Source organism: Panthera onca, chromosome E1 (genome assembly GCF_046562875.1).
Source record: "Panthera onca isolate mPanOnc1 chromosome E1, mPanOnc1 haplotype 2, whole genome shotgun sequence".
Taxonomy (NCBI): Eukaryota; Metazoa; Chordata; class Mammalia; order Carnivora; family Felidae; genus Panthera; species Panthera onca.
Window position 1 is genome coordinate 59287599 of NC_138352.1, and position 26114 is coordinate 59313712.

Genomic DNA, 26114 nt, shown 5'->3' on the forward strand with positions numbered 1-26114 from the left:
AGCTGTCAGTTTTTCCCCATTGAGGATATTAGCGTTGGGTCGTTCATATACGGCTTTTATGATCTCGAGGTATGATCCTTCTATCCCTACTTTCTTGAGGGTTTTTATCAAGAAAGGATGCTGTATTTTGTCAAATGCTTTCTCTACATCTATTGAGAGGATCATATGGTTTTTGTCCTTTCTTTTATTGGATGTGATGAATCACGTTGTTTTGCGGATATTGAACCAGCCCTGCATCCTAGGTATAAATCCCACTTGGTTGTGGTAAATAATTTTTTTAATGTATTGTTGGATCCAGTTGGCTAATATCTTGTTGAGGATTTTTGCATGCATGTTCATCAGGGAAATTGGTCTATAGTTCTCCTTTTTAGTGGGGTGAGAGAGAATATCTTAAGCAGGCTCCACCCTGAGTGTAGAGCCCGAAGCGGGGTTCGATTCCATGACCCTGTGATCATGACCTGAGCCAAAATCAAGAGTCAGACACTCAACCAACCAAGCCACCCAGGCAGCCCTGTATTAAACATGTTTCTAACTGTGGACCTGAATGTCACTGTTTCCTTAAGAATATACTTTAGGGAAAAAGGAAAATGATGCCAGTAAAAAGGTCTGAAATACTAAAAAAAAAAAAAAAAAAAAAAAAAAAAAAAAAAGGTCTGAAATACTGAAAGTAAATGGTAAGCAATAAAAATATATGATACACACACACACACACACACACACACACACAAATACATAACAAAAACAAAAAAATATAACAAAAATTATATAAATATAGACATATATATACACACACACATGTATACACATAATAACAAAAACAATACCTAGTTTGCAGGACTGAAAAAGGATAAAAAGCAAAATGCTAGCTGATATAGCCAAATGTAACAGAAGAGGGCATTCAAAGTTTAAATGTTCTCGAGTCCTTCTAATGCGATGGAGTTAACTTTAGACTTTGTTAAATTAAGCATAATTTAAACTCCCAAGGGTAATTATTAAAAGAACAGAAATAGTGAAGGGAAAAAAAGAAAACTTCAATTTTATAAAGGTAAGACAGGACAGAAAAATCAGCAAAATATAAAGTAAAAAGGCAGATAAGAAATCACAAGAAATGTAAAGGTACTGGGACCCCTGGGTGGCTCAGTTGGTTAGGCGTCCAACTCTTCATCTTGGCTCAGGTAATGATCTCATGGTTTTGTTGAGTTTAAGCCCCATGTCAGGTTCCATACTGACAGCATCAAGCCTGCTTGGGATTCTCTCTCTCCCTCTCTCAAAATAAATACACAAACATTAAAAAAAAAAAAGAAAGAAAGAAAGAAAAAGAAAGAAATAAAAGAAAAAGAAAAAAGAAATGTAGATGTACTAAAAAAAAAAAAATCACCAGAAAAACAAAATCCAACTACATGTTGATCACAAGAGATATCCCCAAACTCAAGAAACAACTCAGAAAGTTGGAAGTTAAAGGACAGAAAAAGATGTATGTCGGGCAAATACTAGCCGAAATAAAGCTGGAGCAACTATATCAATACTCAACTTAATTAACTTTTTTTCTTCTAAGTAATCTCTACAAGCAATGTGGGGCTTGAACTCATGACCCCAAGATCAAGAGTCACATGCTCTACTCACTGAGCCAGCCAGGCGCCCCATCTTTTTTTTAGACTTTAAGGCAAAAGCATTACTTGAGACTGTGGCCAGTTATGGAATTAAATATTAAGAGGCTATTCTCCAAATAAGCTGCACTGCTAATCTGAAAAGCCAACACAGACATGTTGGTTATCCACTGGTCTTAATGAGGTTTTGGCTCAAAACTGTGGGACTGACGCAAAAAGGTGGTCCAATTTGCCTCAGCAGTTCCATTTAAAAGCTAGACATCAAAAGACATCTCAAAACAAGCTGAGTACATGATCTTTGAATGAATTTGAACTGCATGGGTCCACGTACATGAGGATTTTTTCCAATAAATATATTGGAAAGTTTTTGGAGATCTGCAACAATTTGAAAAAATTTGCAGATAAACCACACAGTCTAAAAAATACCAAGAAAAAAAGAAAAAAAGAAAAAAGAAAAAAGAAAAAAACAGTGTGTCATTAATGCATAAAACACTTGTAGATACTAGTTTATCATTTATTACCATAAAACACATGCAAACCTATTACAAAAAGTTAAAATTTATCAAAACTTATGTACACACTTACAGACCTTAAATGGTACCACTGGCAGAGAGAAATGTGAACAAATGTAAAGATGATGTATTAAATCATAAATGCATAAAGAACTACAGTACATGCTGTACTACTGTAATAATTTCACAGCTATCTCCTGTTGCTGCTGGGGTGAGCTCAAGTGTTGAGAATATCCACTTAAAATGCTGTGTGATGTTAATCATCTCTGCATGAGCAGTTCATCTCTCTAGCAAATTGGGTACTGCAGTGAAAAGTGATCTCTCCTAGTTCTTGTGTATTTTTCATCATGTTTAGTGCAATACTGTAAACCTTGAATAACACCACAGGACCCACACAAAGTGCCACTAGTGATGCTGTAAATGCTCACAAGCAGAAAAAAGTCATGACATTACAAGAAAAAGGTGAACTGCTAGATAAATACCATAGATTTACATCAGCAACAGAGGTTGCCTGACATTTGAAGATAAATGAATCCAATGTAAGGACCATTTAAAAAAAAGAAAGAAAGAAAGAAAGAAAGAAAGAAAGAAAGAAAGAAAGAAAGAAAGAAAGGAAAGAGGAAACCTGTGAAGCTGCCACTGCAGCTGAATTAGCCGGTGCAAAAACCTTGCACTTTTTGTGCAAAACCTTTCAATCTCGTATTGAAAAGGAAGCTTTTGTGTGTTTAGGATTGCTATAAGAAAGGAATACATACGGACTCTGATACGGTTAAAAAACAGTGAAGTGATTATATGACAACTTAAAGCAAAAGGTGAAGGATCTAAAGCTAGAGAATTTAATGCAGGCAAAAGATGGTTGGATAATTTTATAAAGAGGTCTGGCCAAAACCTATCAAGATAACAGGAAAAGCGGCTTCTTCCAACCAGGATGCAGCAGACAAGTTCCCAGATGCCATTAAGAAAATCCCTGAGGAAAAAGGTTATCTGTCTGAACAAGTTTTTAATGCAGATAAAAGTGTCCTACTCTGGGGATGGGATGCCACACATGACATTTATTAGCAAGAAAGAGAAGCAGACACCAGGATTTAAGGCAGGAGGGGAGAGGCTAACACTACTGTTTTATGCAAATACAGTTGGGTTTATGATCAGGACTGCCCTTACCTATAAAGCTAACTTCCACCTCCACCCCTACCCCAACCCCTAGCCTTAAAGTGAAAAAATAAACACCAGCTATCAGTCTTTCGGTTGTACAAGAAGGCTTGGACAAGAAGAATGCTTTTTCTGGATTGCTTCCATCAGTGCTTTGTCCCTGAAGTCAGGAAGTACTTGCCAGTACAGACTGCCTTTTAAAGTTCTTCTGATACTGGACAATCCCTCAGCCACCCAGAACCTGGTGAATTCAGCAAAGGCACTGAAGTAGTCTTTCTGCCCCCAAACACAAGGTCTTTAATTCAGCCTCTAGATCACGGGGTTATTATACACAGTACACTACAGAAAGGATTGTGAACACTATGAAAGAGAACCCCAAGAGAGAGAATATGAAAGTCTGGGAGGATTACACCACTGAAGATGCCATTGTTGTTACAGAAAAAGCCGTGAAAGCCATAACATTTCCAAATAATAAATTCCTGCCGGAGAAAACTGTGTCCAGATGTTGTGCGTGATTTCACAGAATTTATAATAGAGCCAATCACAGAAATCACAGAAGAAATAGTAAATGGGGGGAGGGGAAGTGATGGTGGTGGGGAAGGGTGCAATATATGGATCTTGAAGAAATTCAAGAGCTAACAGAGGGATTAACAGAAGACAACTCAATGGAGACAACTGCTTCCACACCAGAGCCAGACAATAAAGAAGAAAATGTAGAAGCAGCAGTGCCAGAGAACAAGTTGGCAGTAATCCATCCGGAAGAAGGGTTCTGATTATTCAAGACTGCTTTTGACTTCTTTTACCACATGGACCCATCTAGGACACAAGCACTGAAATTAAAGCAAATGGCGGAAGACAATGAATAGAAACATTTTTTTGAAAATGAAAAAGCAAAATAAACAAACAAATAAATAAATAAATAAATAAATAAATAAATAAATAAGAAAGACAGAAATAATGACGTATTTCCATAAAGTTATACTAAGTGTGCCAGCTTCTCCTACCTCCCCTTCTACCTCCTTCTACCCTTGATACAAGACCAACCCCTCTTCTTCCTCCTCAGCCTTCTCAATGTGAAGATGAAGAAAACCTTTATCATAATCCACTTCCACTTAATGACCAGTAATATAATCATCATGCCATATAGTTAATAAACTTATCTGCTGTGTATGTGTGTTACTGTCTTTGTGTGAAAATCTAGTAACTATATGACAAGAATTCTGAGAGATGTTTTTATGTCATCATCATTTCCCAAGTACTCATAATGTAGGACATCCTGTGCAAGGCTGTATGGAAGTGGATAGCCTATCCTTACTTAGGAATAAGGTAAGTAACACTTGATGGAAAGTAATAATGTGTTGGTTTTCTTAACTATTTTATAACTTTGCTTTCAAAGAATTATATTATGTACTGTATGGCTCTCTTATAACTGGAGAAGCTGAGTATCAAGCTATCAACTCAGGGAAATATCTATATATCTATGCAGATATATAGATATATATTTTAATGTAACAATGTTTCAGTAATGTATTAAGAACATGTGGTATGCCATAAAAATTTTATAAGCATTCATTAGTGTATAGTCTAGGCTACTGTGAAGTAACTGCACTGATTAGGTCACCATAAAGCAATCATACTACTGCTTCTTCATTATCAATACATGAATCCTTATAATTTCTTTTTCATGTTAGCTTTTCATTTTTTAAATGTTTGCTTATTTTTGAGAGAGAGCAAGAGTGTGAGCAGAGCAGGGCAGAGACAGAGGAAGAGGAGAGAGAGAATCTAAAGCAGGCTCCGTGCTGTCAACACAGAGCCCAATGTGGGGCTTGAACTAATGAACCATGAGATCACGACCTGAGCGAAAATCAAGAGTCAGATGCTTAACCAACTGAGCCACCGAGGCTCCTCTACCTTTTTTATTTTTGATTACAGTATTAATGATAAGTACAACGGCTACAACATTTTGTGTCATATAAGACAATATTGAGGTAGGTACTGACAGATTATTCATCTTGTAAACAGATAACATCAACTCACAGTACCGATATGGTACAGTACAGTAAATGTATCTTCTCTTTAAAAAAAATTTTTTTAATGTTTATTTATTTTTGAGAGAGAGAGACACACACACACAGAGTGAGCAGGGGAGGGACAGAGAGAGAGGGAGACACAGAATCCGAAGCAGGCTCCAAGTTCTGAGCTGTCAGCACAAAGCCCGACATGGGGCTCAAACTCACAAGCCATGAGATCATGACCTGAGCCCAAGTTGGACACTTAACTGGCTGAGCCACCTGTGTTCTCTTTCTTATGATTTTAATATTTTCTTTTCTCTAGCTTACTTTAAGAATATATAATAGATAAGGAATGATAAATGACTACTGGTGCATCTGGGGGGCTCACTCAGTTGAGCATCTGATTCTATTTCATCTCAGGTCATAATCCCACGGTCATGGGATTGAACCCTCTATCAGGCTCTGCACTGAAAGTGGAGCCTGGTTGGGATTCCGTCTCTCCCTCTGCCCCTCTCTCCCGCTCACTCTCTCTCTAAAATAAATAAAATTAAAAAAAAGACAAATGATTACTTGTTAGCCTTTTACAGCAAGGGTAGATATATTAGTCTCACAATTAGTAGCTCCTCTAGTTAATAGATCTAAAGATAAGTCTCATTTCAAAGCCTTCGGACATTGGCCTCCTATTCAGTTTCGTATCTTCTGGATACATTTTTAAGGCAGTTCTATCATCTACCATTTCTCACATAAGCTAGTTAATCAGTAAACAAGAAAAGGTTGCTGTATTTTGTGGAATGTCAGTATTGAACTAGTTTGGATAAATTTATTAAAACTACAAAGTGAACATACAGCACACTGTAATTTTTGCCATATTCAATCATTCAGCATCATTTCTGCTAAGCAGCCTGGGTAGTTTCATGTTGTCTGGCTATTAAGCAACTTGTGGATAGCCTTCTTTATCAGTGCTGGTTTTCCCAAGATAGAAATCAGAAAACTCACTTTCTCAACCTCCCTTAAAACCAGGGTTCAGGGGTACCTGGGTGGCTCAGTTGGTTAAGCATCTGACTTTGGCTCAGGTCATGATCTCAGGGTTTGTAAATTCGAGCCCCATGTCCCCATGTCGGGCTCTGCACTCACAGTGAGGAGCCTGCTTGAGATTCTCTTCCTCTCTCTCTGCCCGTTCCCCGTGTGCACGAACACATGCTCTCCCTCTCTCAAAATAAATAAATAAACTTAAAAAAAAAAAAACCAAAAGACAAAAAAACCCCAGGGTTCAGACATATGATCTTCCCATCAGATACATCTGCCTAAGACTTCTACTTGAAAACAATACATAAAATGTATTCTTTAGAATATTTCTTTTTTTTTTTAAAGTTTCTTTATTTTGAGACAGAGACAGTGCAAGTTGGGGCGGGACAGAGAGAGAGGGAGAAAGGAGAATCCCAAGGAGGCTCTTTGCTGCCAGCACAGCCTGATGTGGGGCTTGAACTCATGAAACTGTGAGATCATGACCTGAGCCAAAACCAAGAGTCAGACACTTAATGTACTGACCACCTAGGCACCCCTAGAATATTTCTATTTCGGACAGTATACCAAATAAATCTGGCTTTTCCCCTTATTTCAAAGAAATTATTTATTCAACTCGTATTTACTGACTACTTATGTGTCAGGCATTATGTTGAATACAGTATATAAATGGGCAAATAGACACAGTCTCTCTCCTCAAGGCCCCTTCTGCCCAGTACTGTAGACAGACTATAAGAAAGTGAACAAACAAAATTTTATAATTATAAATGATAAAAGAGAGTGTTACAAGAGAATGAGGTAGAGTGGAGGATTTATTTAAATTGGGTGATGAGGGAAGATTTCTAAGCTAACACCTAAAGATAAAAAAGAACCTAAAGGATGAAAAAAAGAACCAAATGAAAGATAATGAAACATAACGTCATAACCATTCAGTGCCTACGGACAGTGTTAGAAAGAAAAAAGAGTGCCCAGGTCTGAATATGAAGAACTCTAACATCTAAAGTTCAGGCAGAAAAGAAGGGACCAAAAAGGAATCTATATAGAAGCAGTAAGGGAGATAGGAAGGAGGAATCTAGGAAAGTATAAAATCTTCAAAAACAAGAGAAAAGAAAAGGCTTTAAAGAGGAAAAAATGGTCAATTGTATTGAATGCTGCCAAGAAACAAAATGGAATACAAGTTTTGGGGGCATCTGGGTGGCTCAGTTGGTTAAGTGTCTGACTTTGACTCAGGTCATGATCTCATGGTTCATGGGTTTGAGCCCTGTGTCAGGCTCTGTGCTGACAGCCTGGAGCCTGTTTCAGATTCTCTGTCTCCCTCTCTGCTCCTCCCCTGCTCCCATTCTGCACCCCTCTCTCTCAAAAATAAATATTAAATTTTTTTTAAAAAAATATGTAATACAAGTTTGAAAAAGCCTACTGGACTTAGCAAAAACAGGTGTTTTGTGGCCTTGAATAAAGTGGTTCAGTGAAAAGTGCTAAAGCCAGTCCAAAAGGGTTGACTAGTGCATAAAGAAAAGGGTAGGGATAAGAGACTACGAAAGGAAAAAAGGAAGGGAATGAAGATGATTTCACCATGTTGTAATTCTGGATAAAACAAAACATTAAAAAATTATTCATTCATTCATTCATTCGTTTTAAGTAGGCTTTAAAAAATTTTTTTTTAACGTTTATTTATTTTTGAGACAGAGAGAGACAGAGAATGAATGGGGGAGGGTCAGAGAGAGAGGGAGACACAGAATCCGAAACAGGCTCCAGGCTCCGAGCGGTCAGCACAGAGCCCGACGCGGGGCTCAAACTCACGGACCGCGAGATCATGACCTGAGCTGAAGTCGGACGCTTAACCGACTGAGCCACCCAGGCGTCCCTGTTGTAAGTAGGCTTTATGCCCAGTTTGGAGCCCAATGCATGGCATGAACTTCTGACCCTGAGATCAAGAACTGAGTCAAGATCCAAAAGTAGGACGCTTAACCGACTGAGCCAGCCAGACACCCCAAAACACAAAAAATTTAACATAGAGCTGAGCTCAACAAGACAGAGAAATCCCTAGATGCTTGAAGATTAGGCCTCAGGACCTTGATGGTAAGAGGCTAATTAAGCTCTCCCTGCGAAAAGTTCAGAAATAGGAAGAGTTCTCTGCATGGGGCACCTGGCTGGCTCAGCTGATAGAACATGCATTTTTTTTTTTTTATTCCATGTATGTTGATTCTTTTTATCTATTTATTTTTAGTTTTTAATTATAAGATGCTTCAAACATATAGAAAAGCAGAGAACATATTAGTAATAGCACCAGTGTATGCACTGTCCCATGAACCCAACATAGAGCATGCAACTCTTGATCTTGGGGTTGGGAGTTCAAGCCCCATGTTGAGTGTAAAGATTACTTAAAAAAATAAATAAATATGGGCGCCTGGGTGGCTTAGTTGGTTAAGTGTCCGACTTCAGCTCAGGTCATGATCTCATGGTTCATGAGTTCAAGCCCCGCATCGGGCTCTGTGCTGCAGCTCAGAGCCTGGAATCTGCTTCGGATTCTGTGTGTCTCCCTCTCTCTCTGCCCCTCCCTCTCTCTCAAAATACATACTCCCTCTCTCTCAAAAATAAATAAACATTAAAAAAAAATTGAATGGGAATGTAAGCTGTTGCAGCCACTCTGGAAAAAGTACGGAGGTTCCTCAAAAAAGTAAAAAGAGAACTACCCTATGACCTACGAATTGCACTACTAGGTATTTATCCAAGGGATACAGGTGTGCTGTTTCGAAGGGACACATGCACCCCAATGTTTATAAGCAGCACTATCAACAACAGCCAAAGTATGGAAAGAGCCCAAATGTCCATCGATGGATGAATGGATAAAGAAGATGTGGTATGTGGATAAAGAAGATACACACACACACACACACACACACTGGAGTATTACTTGGCAATCAAAAAGAATGAAATCTTGCCATTTGCAACTACGTGGATGCAACTGGAGGGTATTATGCTAAGTGAAATTAGTCACAGAAAGACAAATATATGACTTCACTCATATGAGGACTTTAAAGAGACAAAACAGATGAACATAAGGGATGGGAAGCAAAAATAATATAAGAACAGGGAGAGGGACAAAACATAAGAGACTCATAAATATGGAGAACAAACAGAGGGTTACTGGAAGGGGTACAGGAGGGGGGATGGGCTAAACGGGTAAGGGGCACTGAGGAATCTACTCCTGAAATCATTGTTGCACTATACGCTAATTTGGATATAAACTAAAAAAATAAAATTAAAAAAGAGTGTGTAAATTAGTGAATGAAGCACATATTTATAACAATATGTAAATAAATGCATCAAAAATTTTAAAAAATTAAAATATGTTACTTAAGGCTACTTCTATAAATTGTGAAATACAGTATTTGTATCTTTCAGTTCAAAATATTTTCCAGTTACCACCGTGAATTTTTCTTCCACTGACTGGAAACTAACAATTTTCTCAAAATATAACAGGGTTTTGTTTTGTTTTTTTTTAATCATACCTTTTATTTTAAAACTTGGTTGCTTTGTGGCTTGCTTGATTTCAATTCTTCAAAATTGTTGATACACAGATTATGGTAGAAAATTTTGATTAAATAAATGTTCCATATATCTTCAAAATTTTTGATTTTCAGTGATTGTGGATTCATAGTTCTATACCAACCATTAGGTGAAATTTGTTAATGTACTATTCAAATCTTTCAAATGTCTTTTGTTGATTTTTCTCCTACTTTTTAAATCAGTTACTGAAGGAGATACATTAAAATCTCCCACTATTGTGGTAAATATAAAATTTCTCCTTACAGTTGTCAGTTTTCGTGTTGTATATATTTGTATGGTAGAACAGATTTTTAAAAATAAATCCTTTTTCCCTCTTCCCACTTTAAGGATCATGACCAATAATCTTAACTTGTTTCTTATCTTCAAATTTACCTATTTTTTTTGGTAGAGATTGGGCATAGTACATCTTGAAAGGCATGTTCCCTGGCCAGTCTATTTGAAAGCTAACTTACAATATGGTTTAAACTGCAGTTTTCTGTAACTAATCCTTTAAAAAGGAAAATACTAAAGTTCTCAATTTATTATTCTTAAAATACCTCATCCGCTGAAAAATAAAAGGCTTAGCAATACTTTCAAGTTCCCAAAGGAATCTTAAATAACAATTTTTACTGCTACTACCACCTACTGTGTACCAGGCACTGTGTTTTCAAATACAAATGCAATCATCCCAACAGAGTATTAGCTCTATAGTTTTTACAAAGGCAACAAATAGGCAAGTAACAGAAACCTGAGGCCTACTAATAATCATCACCAAATGTCAAATAAATGCTGTAATCAAAAGAGATCCTCTTCACCAAAACAAGTACCTCTTTCAGTGTGAGCACCCAACATGCAAGACTGGCTTCATTTAAGTACCTTATACTTCTGTCTCAATTCTTCTGTGTCTTCTTTTTCTACTTCTAGGACACGGCGCCGTTCGGTAGCATCTTCAGCATAATCAAGCTTCACAAAAATAGATATAATTAGTCTTCATTCCTAAAGAACCCCCAATTAACTATTAAAAAGTCATTTGTACAACTACAGTATTGCATGGAAATTAAAAACTTCATATTATAAACTCAGCCACCTCTTGCTTTATTGTCATCTCACAAGAAATATGTGTGCAAAATAGCTAATTAATCCTTTTGTGCTGGTGGTTCCCAACAGGCACATTTTTGATAATAACAGACTTTACTTCAACGTTTAATGCCAAAGAATTAGGAATGAATGGAGAAAAGATTTTAGGCAATGAAAAGAAGGTATCACAGATGACAGCTGTACACATGGGCAAAGCTTCTACCACAACAAACATGTTTAGAGTTGAACAACAATGGCTAATGAAATGAGCACCAGGGTCTGGGTTTGAAGTCTGATCTTGCCTTGTGGTACAACCCTGGGCAAAACATTCAGCTTCGTGGAGCGCCCGGGTGGCTCAGTCAGTTAGGCATCCAATGCATGATTTCAGCTTGGGACATGAGATTGAGCCCTGCATAGGGCTCAGTGCTGAGCATGGAGCTTGCTTGGGGTTCTCTCCCTCCCTCTCCCTCTGCCTCTCCCTTGCTTGCAAGCGCCTTCTTCTAAAAAAACAAAAAACAAACAAAACAAAACAAAACCACAACATCCAACTTCTTCATGCCTCTGTTAAAATAGGGGAATTATCTGTCATCTACCTGCCTCAAAAGCAGCAGTAGGTGAGAATGTAAAAAAAATATATATTTTGGGGGGCATCTGGGTGGTTCAGTCGGGTAAGCATCCGAATCTTGGTTTTAGCTCAGGTCACGACCTCGCGGTTTCATGGGTTCGAATCCCATGTCGGGCTCTGCACTGCCAGTCCAGAGCCTGCTTGGGGTTTCCTCCCTCTCTCTCTCTCTCTCTGTCCCTCCCCCACCTGCACTGTCTCTCTCTCAAAATAAATCAATTTTTAAAAAATTTTTAAAAATATATATTTTAACTTTTTATTTTAGAGAGAACACATGAGTGCGGGAGAGGGGCAGAGGGAGAGAGAATTTCTATTTATTTTTTAAAGGTTTATTTTTATGTTTGAGAGAAAGAGTGCAAGCGGGAGAGGGGCAGAGAGAGAGGGAGACAGAGGATCCAAAGCAGGCTCTGAATTGACAGCAGGGAGCCTGATGTAGGTTCAAACTCACAAACTGTGAGACCATGACCTGAGCTGAAGTCGGATGCTTAACCAACTGAGCCACCCAGGTACCACGAGAAATTTTAAGTTTATTTACTTAGTTTGAGAGAGAAAGCACACATGTGAGTGGGGAGGGGCAGAGAGAGAATCCCAAGCAGGCTCCACACCGTCAGCAAGGAGCCTGATGCGGGGCTTGAACTCAGTAACTGTGAGATCATGACCTGAGCTGAAATCAAGAGTCAGATGTTTAACAGACTGAGCCACCCAGGTGCCCTGAGAATTTTAAGCAGGCTCCATGCTCAGTGCTGAGTCCGTGACTCTGGGATCATGATCTGAGCTGAAATCAAGAGTCAGACATTCAACCAACTGAGCCACCCAGGCACCCCAGAATGTACAATATATTTTTAAATGACCAAAGAAAAATATTAACACTACATTCTAATAAATGTATTCTTTTTTTTTTAAATATATGAAATACACTGTCAAGTTGGTTTCCATACAACACCTAGTACTCATCCCAACAGGTGCCCTCCTCAATACCCACCACCCACCCTCTTCTCCCTCCCACCCCCCATCAGCCCTCAGTTTGCTCTCAGTTTTTAAGAGTCTCTTATTGCTTTGGCTCTTTCCCACTCTAAGCTCTTTTTTTTTTTTTTTTTTTTCCTTCCCCTCCCTCATGGGTTCCTGTTAAGTTTCTCAGGATCCACATAAGAGTGAACACATATGGTATCTGTCTTTCTCTGTACGGCTTATTTCACTTAGCATCACACTCTCCAGTTCCATCCACGTTGCTACAAAAGGCCATATTTCATTCTTTCTCATTGCCACGTAGTATTCCATTGTGTATATAAACCACAATTCCTTTATCCATTCATCAGTTGATGGACATTTAGGCTCTTTCCATAATCTGGCTATTGTTGAGAGTGCTGCTATAAACACTGGGGTACTGTGATAAATGTATTCTTGCATTAGCAACTGAATTTGGAATATCAATAAATACAACATTAAAAAAAATAAACTAACGAGATCAATTTACCTCCATTTCCATGCGACCCATGCCCATGACATCATATTTGACGACAATCGGAATGGGATCTGTTCTCCCTGTAACAGGAACACATAATCAAGGTAAGAGGCAAAGCTAAGCCAACAGTTCACTTCATACATTGGGTTTGGGTGGTTAGAGATCTTGCCTTGGAGTGCAGAGACCAGAAAGCTACAGTGAACCAAACACAAGCCATTCTCACAGCTTACGACCAAACCTACCTCTCCCAGTTTAAGCCCAACTAACCACCTTGGTTGACGTTCCAGTTGGAAATAATTCCAGATTACTATGGCAAAATTAAATAAATAATGCAAAGCACTTCTAAGCAATGGCACCAGGAGATTTAAAATCAAAAACTTCAGAAATTGCTTTTTAAAAAGACCCCCAAATAACTTTCCATTAAGAATCATTTCACTCTTACTATCTACTGACATCCCCCCACATACACTTTTAAAACCAGTAACAAATACTTCAAATTACATGCTTAAATAAAAGGGCACTGTTTCAAACATGATACAGGAAAACTGCAACTAGGTAACTGCAACTCAGCATGTTTAATATTTTTTTGTTTTCAAAAGATGTTTTACAATTAACTGGGGCTGTGAAAATTTTTTAAATAAAAAGCAACAGTTAGTTGCCCTTAGGGACAAATTTTACTTTTGAACTGGTGCTCTGAGATCCCATTTTCCAGAGTGGATTTAACACTGGCTATAGCAATTGGTAAGCTGTGAAAAGGACTAGTTGCGAAGAAAATTGACTTTTAACTAATCAATCTATGCTGGAGATTTTTTTTAATGTATATTTAATCCACTCATAACCAGCCAAACAAAGCAAAATGGGGCAGACAAGCACTTTACTACCACAGCTGTTTTACATCACAACTTGCGCTTTTTATTGTGATGTAAGCCCACTGAAAAGAGGACTTACTTACCTTATCCGTTGCACACCTTTAGTGAAAAAACACAATGTTTACTTCCCTCATCATTTCACTCAGGCTGGTGTAAACAATTGTTTTTTTGTTTGCTTTTTTGTGTTTTTGTTGTTGTTATACACACATATGTATTATACCTTTGGGCTAAAAGATGAGTTTTGTCAGGCTAAATCTGAGGTATTACCAAAACCAATTAAAAATAAATAAATAAATAAATAAATAAATAAATAAATGCTATATTCATGACTGGAGTCCTGGAGAAAAAAGAAGAAACTATTCTCTAAGTGACTGGCAACCACTCATATCCAGTTGCTCCATACTTGTGTGTAATTTTTGTCTTTAAAACATAATGAAAAACAAATTCAGAAGTTTACTTATCACCAGTATCTCATTATTGTTTTCAAACAATAAATAAGGAGATAATTAGGAATAATTAACAGTGAAAGTTGAAGTTAATAAAGACCATTTCATGCCAGAAAAAAAAAGAGAAAAAAGTTCTAAAATACAGACTTCTTTTAGATACTGTTAAAGACTGCCAGTTAAACAAAATGAAAATGCATTACTACCTTATGCCCAATGGTATAATAAATAAGCAGTGACTGCAATCTTTAGCAAAAGGACCAAATTAAAGACAGGTTATAAAAATGACTTCCTAGGTGCAATATCACTTTCATAACGTCTCAATCAGGGATTTACTGGTAAAATACACAAATGGTCCAATGAAAGAATTGAAAAGAAATGTCAAAGAAATTTCCTTTTTTTGGTTTTGTTTTGGTTTTTTCAGTCTGTCAGAATTTGTTTTGCAAGAATCAAGAAAGTTTTGGTACAAATTCATTACCTCTGTAAACCCCTGTTTATGAACTCTGCATTAGTACTTTTGCCTCCTAAGGCAGTCAAAGTTTGTTTTAATTTATTTATAAATTGCAGTAGCAAGTGCTAGTGCCCATTACATTGTGGGGAAATCAAGTTTTTGACAGTATTAGAATTTAATGTTTTAACTGATTTTTTTGGCAGTTCTAACACAAACAGATACATCCCTTCTTAACATTACCCTTTAATGAACAAGGATCAGACAAGTTGCATAAGGAAAGGAAAGGAAAATGAAAAAGACCAAGCAGAAGGATGAAGGCTACAACAGAGAAAGTAAGCCTAACATATTGGTGCACTGATGACAAAAGGAGTAATTCAGTCTGAAAATAAAAAATTACCACTGCTAAGTTTACCATCACCACAACAAGTCCAGGATCATAATGCTGTAAAAAAGAAACACCATCTGTTAGGCAGAAACCATGAGGGCAGGAAACAGGCCTTCTAGCAGGCAGATAAGGAGGGGTAAAATAATTATTGGTTTGTCCCTCCCCCAATTTCAGCTGCAGACAGAGGAAGGACACTTCCAGCTCCAGCAGTTGTTTCCACATTGGTCTGACCAGGGTGTGAGATTTTTGCGCGGTTACTCGGGAATATGTCCAACCTCCTCTTTAATAATGCAGGGAGCGGTGGGGGGAGGGGGGCATGTTACAGTGAGAACTCGCTCTAGCTTCCAATCTCTCACTTAACTATCCATTCTGGTAAATCAGTATTCAGGGCCCAACTTCAGACTTCTTGAAGAAATAACATCAAAGACAGATCAACTGGACAGTGATCAAGTCATTTCCTTCAGTAAAAGAACTCTAAGAGGATCTGTGGGTTGGGAGGGGAATCATCACGACCTTGTTAAAAAATATATAATAAATAAGAGGTCTGGAAAATAACCTTGTACACTAAGTGCTTAGAAAACTTATGTGCATTAGAGTTCTGATATGAATGAATAAAACTCTTCAAGTAAATTTCCTCAGAAATTTGCTTCCTTTTAATGAAGTGTTCCCAGGCTTGCCAACATCTTTTTGCATACAACAAAGCCAAGCTTTGAAGGAGACCAGGACTCCAGAAAGTGGCATCAAGATGGCTGTCACATTTACAATTAATCCCCTCAGAGGTAACTCATCACAGAAAACAAACAGTCTGGCTTCAAAAATAATCTGAAGGTATTGTTAGAACATTGTTTGGTGACAGCAGAGAACTACACTTAACTGCTGAATCATCCTGCACATCTGAAAGTAATATAACACCGTGTGTTAATTACACTTCAATTAAAAAAAATACAGGGGTGCCTGGCTGGTTCAGTCGGTGGAGCATGCAACTCGATCTTGGGGTCCTGAGTTCAAGCCCCACATTGGGCGTAGAGCTTACTTATAAAAAATATCTATACATATATGTGACAACAACACCCAAAACAAAAAACAGTCTGAAGATGACTTTATTGCCTGGGCCAAGCAGCAATTTCTTTCCATTATTAAAGAGGGTCCAAACCAAGGAAAAAATCCTCTCCATTCATTCGTGATTAATGACAAATCCCATCATAAAGACACCACTGTGGAACACCTGAATAACAACTTATAGTGATGACTTTTCAAAAGGTAGGTAGCAACCAAATGTTTGCTGATAGGATATTCTTTAGAAAACTCAACTTCTTTTTTAAAATAATTGAACTAGGGGGTTCTACTGGCTGGTTGAGTCAGTACAGCATGTGACTCTTGATCTCAGGGTTTTAAGTCCCTGCCCCATGTTGGGTGTAGAGGTTACTTAAAAATAAAATGTTTAAAAAATAAAAATAAAATTTAAAAAACTGAACTAAATCCAGGTTCCCTACTCTTTGTTTCTTTTAAAGGAGAAAATATCTCTTAAGATTCATTAAATTAACATTTTGTTACTTATTTCACTCCAAAGGAGGCAACTTCAATCAGAACACTAAATATTTTCTATAAAAGAAATTGTCCTCCTCAGCCAAAGATCAATAAATACTCTGTGATCCGGCCAAATGGAGAAGCGGGGCGGCGGGGGGAGGAACCCTACCAGATCTACAATATGCCAATACTAATGTATTCATATGATGGGGAAAAATTGATATTCATATTTTCTAAATCAAACTTTAAAGTGTGCATATAAGCATCTCTTGCTAAAATGTGCACCTGGGTTAAGCATCGGACTCTTGATTTCGGCACAGATCATGATCTCAGGGTCCTGGGATTGAGCCCTATGTCAGACTCTGTGCTGAGCATAAAGCTTGCTTCAGATTCTTTATCCCCCCCCCCCCCGCCCCTCCCTTACTCATGCTCTAACAAATAAACGTTTAAAAAACGTGAAGCTATTATGACTTATCATAACTAAAGAGAGAGAAGAGAATAAGGCCAAATACAAAAATTCACTGATTAACTATAGCCACCTTGTTTCTGAGAATAATCCCTCATGAATCACTTTTGATTTTAATATAGTTAAAGATATATTAATCTACAAAACTGGCCCAAAGAACTGGACTGAAGAGAAATACTTTTTTGAGAAACGCTATTTTTAAAGAGAAAAACTCAAGGAATAGAACAATTGAGAAGAAAATATTAAAGGACAACTGTAATTTGGTAATCAGTCACACTTCAGAATCAGAAGACATATAGGATTTCCCTACAGAAACAAATTAGAAATGAAGAAGCTTCCAAAGTGATTAAAACACTGGCTGGATAGTCAACAGATACAAGAACACCTCAATTTCTCTCTGCTGTCTTTCCCCTTACTAAGATTCATTCAACAACAAATATTCATTACAAATATTTGTTGAATTGCTACTACACTGTTGGAAGGCATTGGGCATATGGCAATGATCAACAAAGTCCTAAACCCCAGTAATTACCTATAATTAAACAAAATTATCTTACCAACTTAAACTTCTGGCATGGGGGCGGGGAACAGAACATTTATATATATATCTGAAAAAGCTTAAATGTATATATCTGAAAAAGCTTAAAAATATCTTAAGTTATCTTAAGATGTCTACAATTGTTTTTAAAGACTGACCCTAATAAAGCAGAAATAAGTAAAAGCCATCAAAAGTCACAATATTCACTTCCAAAAGGCCATTAAACTGATTAAGACCAAGAACCTAACCTGACATCTTTCTTACTTTAAGCAACTCAAACACATGTATGAAATATTTTCTGATTTGCGAAACTATTCAAAATAGAGGACTCTAGGAGTGCCTGAGTGGCTCAGTCAGTTAAGTGTATGACTCTTGGTTTCAACCCAGGTCATGATCTCCTAGTTCTCAGGCTCTGCGCTGACAGCTGACACTGAGGAGCCTGCTTGGGATTCTCTCTTTCTGCCCCTCCCATGCTTGCTTGCTTTCTCTCTCTCTCTCTCTCTCTCTCTCTCTCTCAAAATAAATAAACTTAAAAAAAAAAAAAGGACTCTATATACTAAGCTATGTTAATGTATTTAAATATAATTTCATTATTAAAACAGTGATACAGCTTTCAGAAACAGAGAAAAAATGGTATATCTATTTCCAAGCCAAAGTTTCATTTTTGCAAATTTCTTCTGAAAAGAATAGTCTTTGGTATCATAAAAAGAATGGTTACTTTCAGCATCATTTAAACTCTAATATGATATATGCCATCTCCCTGCAAACATTAACTGGAAACATCAAGCATATTATTCCTATAGACATTAACGTTAAAAAAAAGAAAAGGAAAAAAGACTTCCTACTCAACAGAATTCAAATTCTCCAATACTACCAAACTAACTATATTCTTGCCATAGCCTGTTTAGTGATCTATACAACAACCAGATTATTTTGATTTTCAAATACAGATGTTTTCTAAGAGCACAGAAATTTAACTGTGACCTAAAAGAATCCCCATCCTTCCATCTTACCAAAGTATCAGGGCTAGCTTTACAAGATAAAGTAGTTAAATTTTAATCACATAGCCTGTGATTAATAATTTAGTATTAATAATTAAAATATATTATAAATATATATTAATATAAAAATTACTATTACTATTAAATGTTACTAAACAAGGACATTCGGCGCCTGGGTGTCTCAGCTGGTTGAATGACCGACTTCAGCTCAGGTCATGATCTCGCAGTTCATAAGTTCAAGCTCCGCATTGGGCTCTGTGCTCACAGCTCAGAGCCTGGAGCCTACTTTGGATTCTGTGTTTCCCTCTCTCTCTGCTCCTCCCCTGCTTGCTCTCTACCTCTCAAAAATAAATTGTAAAAAATTTATTATTTTTTAATAATTAAAAAAATGTAAATGAGGACAAAGACAGGGCAAAAGGCTTTAGTGGGGTGCTTGGGTGGCTCAGTGGGTTAAGCATCCAACCTCAGCTCAGGTCATGATCTCACAATTTGTGAGTCTGAGCCCTGCATAGGGCTCTGTGCTGAGAGCTCAGAGCCTAGAGCCTGGAGCCTGCTTCGGATTCTGTGTCTCCCTCTTTCTCTGCCCTTCCTCTGCTAGTGCTTGATCTCTCAAAAATAAATAAAAAACAATACAAAGAAATAAAAAAAAAAAAAAGGGTTCAGTAAACATTTTATGGAATCAGAATGTTAAACCTGAAAAGGACATGTCATCCACAGATGACATGAGATACACAAGCCCTTAGAAAAGATTAATAAATGGAATTGTGAGATGCTTTCAATTAAAAAAAAAAGTCACCTAAAGAAAATCAAACTTTTACTCCAGGTAAGATTGCTTCGGCTAATTTTTTTTTAAAGTTTACTTATTTTGAGAGAGAGAGAGGGAGAGGGAGAGAGAGCATGCGCATGCACCTGTGAGTGTGAGTGGGGAAGGGGCAGAGAGAGGGTGGAGAAAAGAGAATCCCAAACAGGCTCTACACTGTCAGCACAGAGCTGGACTCAGGGCTCAAACTCACGAACTGTGAGATCATACCCTGAGCCAAAGTCAAGAGTTGGACACTCAACAGACTGAGCCACCCAGGCACCCCTGTTTGGGCTAAAAATCTCTTGACTCACTGAAGGTTGTTTCATGCTAACCATTATGATCAATTTAAAATTTTTAAATGGGAAAATCAATTTAATAAATACAATTTCAGGTTAAAATAACCCAAAACATGGGGCTCAGGGGGAAGAGGGAGAAAGAATATTAGGTCCTTAGTTAAAAAAAAAAAAAAAAAAAAAAGGTTAAGGGTGCCTGATTGGCTCAGTTGGTTGAGTGCCCAACTTCGGCTCAGGTCATGATCTCACAGCTTGTGAATTTTTGAGCCCCGGGATAAGCTCTGTGCTGACAGCTCAGAGCCTGGAGCCTGTTTCAGATTCTGTGTCTCCCTCTCTCTCTCTCTCTGCTCCTCCCCTGCTTGCGCTCACTCTCTCTCATTCTCGCTCTCAAAAATAAACAAACATTAAAAAAAAAAAATTAGGTAACACTTCTGTGCCCTGAGTTTTACTTCTGTTTGTATCCTGAATAACTGACACAGGATCTGGGATAGAGCAGTGTTCAGTTAAAAAGCATTTGTTGACTCAAAAGAATGAACATGTTCATAGTGGGTCTAGGACTTGTTCAGGTCTATATATTTAGTCATCATGGTGCTTTCTGCTTAATGCACAAAATACTGATAATTTACTGTCTTGTAATCAAGTAATTATTTTATCAAATAGAACACACGGCCATATTATACAGGTTTCCATATCTCAAAAGATATGTAAGCTATTATAAAGAAATATTTGAATTTTGCATTACTGTTCATGAGAGGCTTGTTCAATTTGTTTTATCTACTGTCGCTCGTTAGCAGTCAGGGAGAAACAGGCATTACATGTTTAAGGAGTTAGACTTAATATTCGCTAAGGCTCACTTCAAGTTTATTTCTTTAAGTACTTAATCTCTACACCCAATGTGGGGCTCACACTCATGACCCCAAGATCAAGAGTCACATGCTCTTCCGATGGAGCCCACCAGGCACCACGGCTCACTTCAATTCTTAAGCTATAAGGAGTGGAAAATATCTGAGTAGAAAATATTTCGGAGAGTTATGTGGATAGTAGCGAGTCCTATGGCACTCTAATAATCCAACAATCCAACACCCTATTGGAGTTATATTCTCTTACTATTGGTTATTTTTCCATAACTACACTGAGAATTTTTTACTATTCCAGGATCACTCAATAACCCAAAAAAGACTTTCCACCTTCATTTAAACTTCTCCTCCTTTACTTTCCACATTACCTTCTCCCCAGTTCATCTTTAATTTTTTCCTTTCTATATTTTTCTAGGTAGTCCCCAAAAAAGCTGGGCTACAAAATCTCAGTTCTCCAATAAGAGATCATTTCTAAGCATTTGTGTCACCTTTGACAACCAGAGCCTGAGTCTCCACAGCCTCCCCTAAGGTCTCAGGATCGGTATGCAGATCAAGATATAACAAACAGAAGAAGCTTTGGAAACCATAAATCACCATGTAGGATGTTGTTGGACTCTAAACCATTTACCTCCTTAAGGCTTCAGAAAATTAAAATCATTTGTTTTCCTTTCACTTCCAAGATAAAATGAACGATGCTCTAAAACAGAAGCTGTGACAAAAATGTAATGTTTTACATACAAATTGGTGATAATGAAACAATCCTATTTACAGATGGGACAAAGTGATTACCCAGGACCAATAACCCAAGTATTACCCAAAAATCTTTCCCACATATAATTCTGTTAACAAAATGAGACTGAGTTTGAAAAGCAATGTTACACAAATATTAAATCTAAGCCAAAAGTATAAATTTAAAGAAGCATAATTTTAGCAAGAACTTCTCCAAATTAAACATATAGTTCAAATCATCTAATAAATTATTCAGCTTATGAAAAATTGAATAAACACTGTCAAAATGTTTTACTATTTATTGGCATGTGGAGGAAGACAATAGTGGCTATGTATGTGTACTGAATAGCAAGATATTAATCCATGGTATGTCCCATTTATAATAGATGAACTCTGCATGGAATATAAGAATTCAGAATGTCAAGTAGATTGAAATTACTCAAAAATCTCCCTTATTTCCTTTGGACTCTCTGCTAAGAGTCCAGAGATGTTAGGGCATCCCTAGGAAAAAAAATTTTTTTTACAGTCCTAAACTCTAAGAATCCATATACCATTGAAAGCAATTTTGTTTCCTCTTAGTTCCTATTTATCAAATACTGGTTCACTAGTGAATGTTTATAATTTCAAGTATTTCTACCTGGTTGGACTAGTCTATTTACAAAAATAGCATCATCACTGTATGCTCTATATTGCTCATTTAAAAAGTTTCTTGGACACTCCACTTTCTTGCCTAAATAAGTAACCCAATTTCTACATAAACCAGTTTCATTTTAATCATTCAAATTAACCTAGTCAAAGAAGTTCATAAGTAATGCAGTAGGAAACAATATAAAATCAGGCTAAGAATAAGACTATAAAGAAAAAATAGGGGCACCTGGGTGGTTCAGTCAGTTGAGTGTCCAGCTTCAGCTCAGGTCAAGATCTCGCAGTTCAGGAGTTCAAGCCCCGCATCAGGCCCACTGCTGGCAGCGAGGAAACTGCTTTGGATCCCGTCTCCCCCTTTCTCTGCCCCTCCCCCACTCACGTGCACTCTCTCAAAAGAAAAAAAGACTACAAAGAAAAATAAACAGTATTATATGAATTCAGACCCCAAATCACTAATACACTTAAGGTTTTTTTTTTTTTTTTTTTTTTGAGAGAGAACACACATGAGTGGGGAAGAGGTAGAGAGAGAGAGAGAGAGAGAGAGAGAGAGAGGGAGGGAGGGAGGGAGGGAGGGAGGGAATCCCAAGCAGGTTCTGTGCTGTTAGCACAGAGCCTGATGTGGGGCTCCACCTCACAACCATGAGATCATGACCTGAGCCAAAATCAAGAGTTGGATGATTAACTGAATGAGCCACCCAGGCACCCCATCTTCGAACTCTTAAGACTTAGTACAAATCTGGCATATTCTAAGGATTCAATAAATTTATGCAGAATTAAAAAAGAAAACAGAGAACATGTAAATGCACAATTATTATCATTCAAAATCATTCAAAAGTTTATAGTCTAATGAGGGCTAAGAGACACAAAAACACTATTTATATAAGAATATTAAAACTGCTACAGGAGAGAAATATGAATAATACGGGAGAAAATTAGAGTAATAAGACAGAAGTTATAAAAACCAATAAACAACCATCCCTTAAAGTGCCCTAAGAAAAAAATACCACATTCACAGCTACCTGTGAATTTTTTTGGCCAGAATAACCACTCCATGTTTCAATTCTGTAATACTTGCATTTCTCACCACCATTGTATCTTTCCAGAACAGAGAAGTGAGCCACCACATAGACTTTAAGTACATTATAGTATACTGATTAAAAGCATACTTTTGGCACCATTATTCTACCACTTATTTACTACCAGGTCTTGGGTAAAGCATGGCTCAGAATGTGAATTTTCTCATCTGAAACACAGGAACAATATCTACCTCAAAGAGCATTTAAATTAGAGAATCCATATGCAAGCACTCATTGAACACTTAATAAAATGCTAGTAGCTATTATAAAGGAGTATCACTAAACCCAGTGAACAAGGGCTTGCTAGTCAGATGCATGCATGAACTAACTGTACACTGTGCTTCTTGGTTGATGTTTTATCATCCTTCATACCCACATCTTCTTCATTGCTATCACTCTAAGTCCTCATCATCTTATACCGTGACAACTTTCTAAATGGTCTTCCATTCATCTTCAGACATATCATGAACATTCTAGTACTTAAATTCCACCACAAATATCCTGGCTGGTATACTGGGAAGAAAATTAGATCATAAATCAGAGAATTGGGGCTGGGTTTCAGCACTATTACAAAGACATTTTAGAACCCTAAGCCTAAATTCCTCCATCTGTAAAATGAAAATTATCTTTAATATCTCTTTTTGCTATGAAAGTCTCTCCTCTGATCAAAAACTGCCTTTGGTTTACAAAATAAAGTTCTAGATTGGTATAGTATTAAAGCCTCGCATTCAGTGTGGGTAGTTAAGAGCATGGTTTTAGAGTGTGAAAAACCAAGGTTTGAATTCTGATACTGTTGTTTACTGGTTGCTTATTCTTGGGCAACTTACTAAGCTTCTCTAAGCCTCAGTTTCTCCTCCTGCACACTGAAAATAACAATAATTATTTCACGGACTTGTAAGAATTAACTATTTAAGTGCTTGGCACATGGTAAACAATAAGTATTTGCTTTGTGCCTATTCAAACCACTTTCCTATCACTGCCTTCTACTTATGGTTTCCAAACTGCTTCTGGAGACCCAGGACTCTGCTTCAACCAAAACAACTGTGTCATCCACCCCCCCCCCTTTTATCCTTTCAAAGTTTATTTATATAGGGGTGGGGCGGGGGGAAGGGGCAGGGACAGAGGGAAAGAGAGAATCCCAAGCAGACTCCACACTGTCAGTGAAGAGCCTGACTGGGGCTTGAGCTCACAAACCGTGAGATCAGGACCTGAGCTGAAGTCTGACCCTTAACTGACTGAGCCACCCAGGTGACCCCTGCCTTTATATATTAAGGTTCAACATCAAAAAAATACGTGGAGAGGTTCTTCTTTAAAAGAAAAAAAAAAAGTAAAAAATCCACTGCTCTGTGGGCATTCTCTACTCCAACCAGTCATGCCTACTCTTGGCCAACTGTAATCACCTTGTGTACACAAGTATTTCCTATCTTTAGTAATATCCATTCCTCCTTCCTCAAGACTTCACAGTGAAGTCTTCCCTAGTCATTCCTTCTTCTGAGGACTTACAGCATTTACTCTTTAAGATTTCCCGCATTTAACTCCGAAAATAAACAGCAAACTCTAGGAGTAAGGGTAGTGTCTTTATAATATTATATATATTCATTATATGGTTTCTTGAACAAAGTATTCAATAACGTGCAAATAATTCCATGTAATCCTTCACCAGTTCCTCTTTTAAAGTAATCTTCCTTTAAAAAAAAAAAAAAAGTAATCTTCCTTGGGGTGCTGGATGGCTCAGTTGGTTAAGCTTCAGGTTTGGCTCAGGTCATGATCTTGCAGTACGCAAGTTCAAGCCCTGTGTCGGGCTCTGTGCTGACAGCTCAGAGTCTGGAGCCTGCTTTGGATTTTGTGTGTCTCCCTCTCTCTGCCCCTCTCCCACTCATGCTCTCTCTCTCAAAAATGAATTTTTTTTTACATTAAAAAAAAGTAAAAGTAATCTTCCTTGATAATGTCCAACCTGCTTCTGTAACTGGTTCATTCTATCTTTTCATAGTTAAAAAAAAAAAAAAAAAAAGGGACGCGAATGATAAAATAGGACTTCTGTAACTTATCTGTTCCAAATATTCATTTGAAAAACTTGCCACTTTTCTCCTGTTATTTTGCCACAAACTTAACATATATTTAATGTCTTATGACGTATCTTTTAAATGTGACAATCTCTATATTGAGACAAATAGTCTATACAGCAACTGAGCTCATGATCTCCTCTTCTCTCCCTAATCCCTCTTCCTTTTTAGTCTAGCCTTAAAACCCAGACCTCTTATTGCAGACTGCCAATTCTAATTTTATTTACTGAATGGGCTTCCTCTTTTGTTTATATTAATGAAATTTCATTCAGAAGGTCATAGGTTCTATAGAATCTGTATCTTACTAAATGTGATACATGAACTACTAAAAATTATGCTTGCTTTTGGCAACTGTGTAAAGATTGAGAAGATCATTTAATTAGCAGGAAAAAGAGGTAATTCAGCTACAGGCTCCTTCAGCTAGACCCACTTCAAGTATGACAATCCATACCTTTGTGATATGGGGGAGCTACATGTCTGTCCTCCCCCAACTACTCTTATTTTCAGTTATCAGCTTTTTCTGAGAAAGGCAAAGGTATACATAAAAAACCACTGATTTCAAAGTTGTGCTTATACTTGAATGGCAGAAACTCTGTAGCTGTATGCCCTTTCTAAAACTGTTTCTTCATTTATGAAATGAGTACACTAATACCTATATCATTAAGTGCAACATACAAAACATTTAGATTCTATATCAGTGTTCTGCATATAATGTGTACTCAATGTAATTTCCTTTTCCTAAAGGAAAATAAATTTCAAAAGTAAACTAACGTAGAAAGATAGCAACTTAGATTTTACAAAGACCCTATCCATAAAATTTACCTATATCATTACAATATTAAAGGAAAATTTATGGAGGCGCCTGGCTGGCTCAGTCAGAAGAGCACATGACTCTTGACCTCAGGGTCATGAGTTCGAGCCCCACGTTGGGGGTACAGTTTACTTAAAATATAAAA

The 26114-nt window shown here is 37.4% G+C and overlaps 1 protein-coding gene across 11 annotated transcripts in view; it reads right to left on the bottom strand.

Annotated features, from left to right (window-relative positions):
- Window positions 1-26114, bottom strand: part of GPATCH8 (G-patch domain containing 8) — a 100650-nt gene that overhangs the window by 29856 nt on the left and 44680 nt on the right. For 6 of the 11 annotated variants that reach the window (XM_060645902.2, XM_060645904.3, XM_078437072.2 and 3 more), the window contains 2 exons: window positions 13026-13093; window positions 10729-10815 (listed from right to left, as the gene is read on the bottom strand). In XM_060645902.2, coding sequence (XP_060501885.1) covers window positions 10729-10815; window positions 13026-13093 — 155 coding nt within the window. Of the gene's footprint in view, window positions 1-10728; window positions 10816-13025; window positions 13094-15173; window positions 15219-22248; window positions 22495-26114 lie in introns of those variants that run through there. The other 5 variants (XM_060645907.3, XM_078437073.2, XM_060645905.3 and 2 more) reach the window with 2 other exon arrangements.